Below are 4825 nucleotides of genomic sequence, written 5' to 3'. Positions count from 1 at the left end.
ATAACCTTTTATATTTTGCAGGATTCTGTTTGGTAGTATTTTGTTGAGGATTTTTGAAAATCTGTATTCATTGTGCATATTCATAACAACAACCTTATTATAAGCAATCTGGGGAAATGACAATTGGGGCCCAGTTAGTCTCAGCTTGCTGTGCCTGGGGTAGAGCAATCACTCTCTCAGTGAGGCATTGGTAGAGGAGGCAATACCCAACATCTTGCTGCACTTGCCAGGAATTTAGCCTATGCACATCAGAGCTGCACAGATGAAAACTCCTGATAGTCTGCCCTTCCAGTAAGATATCATATACCTTGACTGTGAACTGAGGCAAGAGGGAGCTCTGTCTTCTTGGCAACATTCTTCTGCAATGACGAGTGATGTTTTTGTCACACTGACGATAGGAAGGAGGGAGTCAGTCAAGTCTCAAGGGCCACATTAATGAGATTTAATAGTTTCTTAAAAAAATGTTTCTTCATTTGATGTATGGCTGTAGGACAATATTTAGAAACTTCAATTTCTTAAAAAAATAATTTTTATTAGTTATGGGTATTTCATTGGGGACCAGATCTACGGAGCTCTTCATGCCATTATTCTGGAAGAGGAGCTACTATGAAGCCCTTCCTTTGTTTTTGATGAGATTTTATATTAGTAATTATGATCCAGAGTTTACCTTTAAAAGCATGACATTCCTTTAGCCAACACATTCACATATGGTGCATTGGTTGCCTTCCAATATTGTTATATAATTTTTCCATAATTTGCCTAATGATTTTTTGTTCTGTCTCAGACACATTGTCTGCTAGATAGTCCTTCTAACCAAAGGATCAATGCCTCTTTGGTGCTGGGGGTGTTTGAAAGCTGATGGATATGGACAGCCCCCAGTCCAGGGACCATATCCTAGTTCCACTTCATGATAGGCTGAACTCTTCTGTCACAGATCCTCTTAATATATATGGCATCTCCTGAGAACCTCTTAGACTTCTGGAGGCCTAGAACTTTCCTGCTTATGCTTATAAGGGAAATTGTCCCTTAGCCTAGTTTTCCCATTTCGTCTACTGCTTCTCTCATTTTGCTTCTTATTGGGGTAAGGACTGTTTCATTGTTTAAAATCAACTAGGAATTAGAAAGATCCCGAGACCTGACTGAAATCTCATTGTATTGAAGGTAGCAGAAATATTTCTTTTCCAATTACTGTTTTAAATGTCTAAATATTAAAGATAGTCAAGGTTAGAGTCTGTGAAAAAGAGTTGCCTGGATTAACTTTCCTAGTCTCTTAATTGTGGGTGAATGTTGATTTTATCTTCCCCAGCACCTAGAGAATCTCTCCTGCTACCAGGGGAGATGCATTTTTAAGAGTCATAACTAGGAATTTTGTCTTTGTTTAAAATCTCTGAAATAAGACTCCCTTTTATAACAAATCTGTAGTTCTATTCTTGGATGTTTTTGATTTTTAAATGCCTGTAGTAGACTGTCTTGTATATCAAATTAGGTAATTACTATTATGATTGGAAGTTTAATCAGCCAAGCTATTCTATGGTATTGCCTTTATAAAGATGATAGAGTATATCAAGTGTTTCATAATAATCTAAGAATGTCATGGCTTAATTTCTCAACCAACTTTTAACTGATATAAACCATTATGCAAATTAAAACAGATATTTTGCAATTTTGCTTAAATTTGCTAGTTATTGTTTATATTTGTTCAGATTACCATGATGTTACTTTATTTTTGCGTCATGTTTTGAAATTCTACAGTTTTCTGGATTTTTAAAAAATTAAATATAAATTTCATTTTTTAGACTAAACTTCAGTGGCTCTGTGAGGAACTGAAAGAGAGAGAAAGCAGAGAGAAAAATCTGCGACACCAGCTCACGCTCTCCAGACAACAACTCAGGGATCTGACCGAAAACAAGGAAGCTGAGCTCCAGTGTCTATTTCAACAGATAGAGAGACAGGAGCAGCTTCTGGAAGAAATACATCAAGAGAAGAGAGGTGTGTTAGCTGTTCTTACCCTTATTTTTCTTTGTTTATATTTATGGAATCCTAGGATTGGGGGAAAAAACCTTCTGCTGCTGCCTCCAGTTTGGACTATTTCCAAATCTGTCTCCTTTCCTTGTCTCTGTCTTCTTATCTTTCTTCATTTCTGGGACTAGAAGAGGAAACTCCTTAGCCCTGAGAATTTTTCCTTCAGCCCCAGCTTCCCGCCTGTATCCATAGAACTTGTATCTATGGCTGTGTGCAGGTATTCATTTGGTAGGACATGCTGCTGCTTCCCTGGTATAATGCCAAAGTTTACTTTAGTAAAATATTCATTAATTCATTCAACAAATATTTATTTCATATTCATTTTATGTTAGGCACTCTCCTAAGCACAGATATATCAGTGAATAAAGCAGGAAAAAAAAACGACCTCCCCTTATTTAGCTTATGTTTTATTGGATAGGGTGACATAAAATAAATGTAATAAATAGACAAATTATATAATACATTAAAAGGTTGCATGCACAGTGGTGAAAACAATAGAGTAAGGGAAGGACAGTTTGGAAGACAGGGAGCAGGGTTTAATATGTAGGTGGTACCTAACTCTCAAAATTGGATAAGAGACTTGGAAAACTATTTTTCCGTTCTGTTATACTAGGGATGCATCACGATGGGAAGAAGAAAACAAATCCTGCGTGCATCTTACATTGTATTGGCCTTAGGCCATTGTTTCACTGGTGAATTTTATTAATTTAAGAACCAAAAGAGGCTTAATGTAGCGTCTCACTAAGACAATCTAAACATGAACATATGAAAATCTTTTCTAAAATACGTTTTCTCGTTTTCATTTTAGTAATCTGGATTATTCTCCCCGTGTGTACCACTTAGAAATTGTTCATTACTGTACTGCAGTGATTCTCAGTATTTTTGGTAATCAGGAACACTGTATTCTTAAGATTTTTGAAGACCCAAAGAGTTTTATTAATATGCATTATGTATATTAATATTTATTGTATTAAAAATGGAAACTGCGAATTTTAAAATATTTATTCACTTAAAATAATAATCATAAACCCATTACATGTTAATGTAAATTAATGAAAATTAATCATTTTCTAAGACCAAAATAACCCAGTAGAGTGGCATTTTTTTTGCATTGTTGCAAATCGTTTTAATTGCTAGCTTAAAAGAAGACAAGCTGCATTCTTATTTTTGCTTCTTCATTTAATCTTTTGTTATATTGCATGTCTCAACCTCTGGGGAAAAGTGTACTTTACATTCATGAAAAATTGAGTGTTAAAAAAGCAAATAATTACTCAGCAGGCTCAAGCAGGATAATTGGTTGAGCCCAGGACTTCAAGGTTGCAGTGTATTATGATTGTACTTGTGAATAGCCACTGTACTTTAGCTGGGCAACATGGCAAGACCCTGTCTCAATAAAAAAAATATTAATATCTTAGTATTATTATTAAGGGTCTTGGATGATTCCTAGACTGTACTTTGAGAACTACTGCTCTATTGCAATTGAAAGATGTAAACTATGCCATTAATAAATGTCAGAAGAGGATCTTGTATTTTTTTTATGACTGTACCATAGTTTTGAATTCCAGAAGCTGTAGGTGAAACATTAGATGGTCTGTACACATATTATGGACTATTCACTAATATTAGAGCATGACTCAGTTGTATTTTTAGCAAATATTTTAATATTGTCACCTTGTAAATAATTTCTTTGTATAAGTATTAATGCAATAGTGTATTATAAATACATGACACTGTCAGTGGGGAGAAATCCAAAAGAACCAAATATTTGTGCACTTAGATAATTATATTAAAATACTCAACTTTAGAAGGTAAGGCTATAATGTTCATTGTCTCTCAATGTGATTGCTTTTGTTTCTAGTTTTTGAATTTAATGATAATTTTTTACTTGTATCTATACAGCATTTGAATTCCTTATACATTTTAGAGTCAGCTTGTCAATTTTTTAGAAAGAACCTACTGGTATTTCGATAGGTCAGTGTGAAATGTATAGATTACTTGAGATGAACAAACATCTTAATATTAAGTCTTTCAATCCGTGAACATGGAGTATCTATTCATTTATTTAGATCATTGTTAATTTTTCTCATGAATGTTTTATAGTTTTAAGGATATAGCTTTAGATTTTATTTCTAATTTTGTGGTAATTTATGCTATAATATACGGCATTTTAAAATTTCAAATTCCAGCATTTATTTCTGGTATGTAGTAATACAATTGATTTTTTGTTCATTAACATTGTATTTGCAACATTGCCAAAACCATTTTTTAGTTCTAGTAGCTTAATGTTGTTGTTGATTCCTTAACATTTAGGAATTCCTTGCATTTTCCTCAAGCACAATCTTGTCACCTGCAAGTAAAAAGTTTTGCATCTTCCTTTTATCTTTTCTTTTCACTTGCCTTAATCAACTGGTTGAGACCTCTAGTAAACATTAAACTAACCTTGCATTCCTGGGATAAACTAAACTTTGCCATAATGTATTTCCCCATTTATATATGCCTGGATTTGGTTTATTAATAGTTTGTTAAGAATCTTTGCATCTATGTTCATGAGGAATATTGGTCTTTAGCTTCTTTTCTTATAGTGTCTTTATCTGATTTAAATGTTAGTGTACAATGACCTCGTGAAATAACCTGAATTGTGTTTACCCTTTTATTTTGGGGTAGCATGTATGTTAAGTTTATATTATTTCTTCTCAAATGTATAATAGAATCTATCAGTGCAGCCACCTGGGCATACAGTTTTCATTTTGTGAAGGTTTTTAATTTCAAATTCAAGTTCTTTAATAGATACAGGGCTACTTAG

The 4825-nt window shown here is 33.6% G+C and overlaps 1 protein-coding gene across 1 annotated transcript in view; it reads left to right on the top strand.

Moving 5' to 3' along the window:
* CEP128 (centrosomal protein 128kDa) overlaps positions 1 to 4825 on the top strand; it is a 414369-nt gene that overhangs the window by 158428 nt on the left and 251116 nt on the right. Inside the window, exon 16 of the mRNA XM_012656064.1 lies at positions 1797 to 1989. Within this exon, the coding sequence (XP_012511518.1) occupies positions 1797 to 1989 (193 nt within the window). The remainder of the gene's footprint in view (positions 1 to 1796; positions 1990 to 4825) is intronic.

Source organism: Propithecus coquereli, unplaced genomic scaffold, assembly GCF_000956105.1.
Source record: "Propithecus coquereli isolate 6110/MARCELLA unplaced genomic scaffold, Pcoq_1.0 Scaffold5, whole genome shotgun sequence".
Lineage (NCBI taxonomy): Eukaryota > Metazoa > Chordata > Mammalia > Primates > Indriidae > Propithecus > Propithecus coquereli.
Note: the sequence above shows the minus strand (reverse complement) of the source record. Positions and strands in the feature narration are given on the sequence as shown.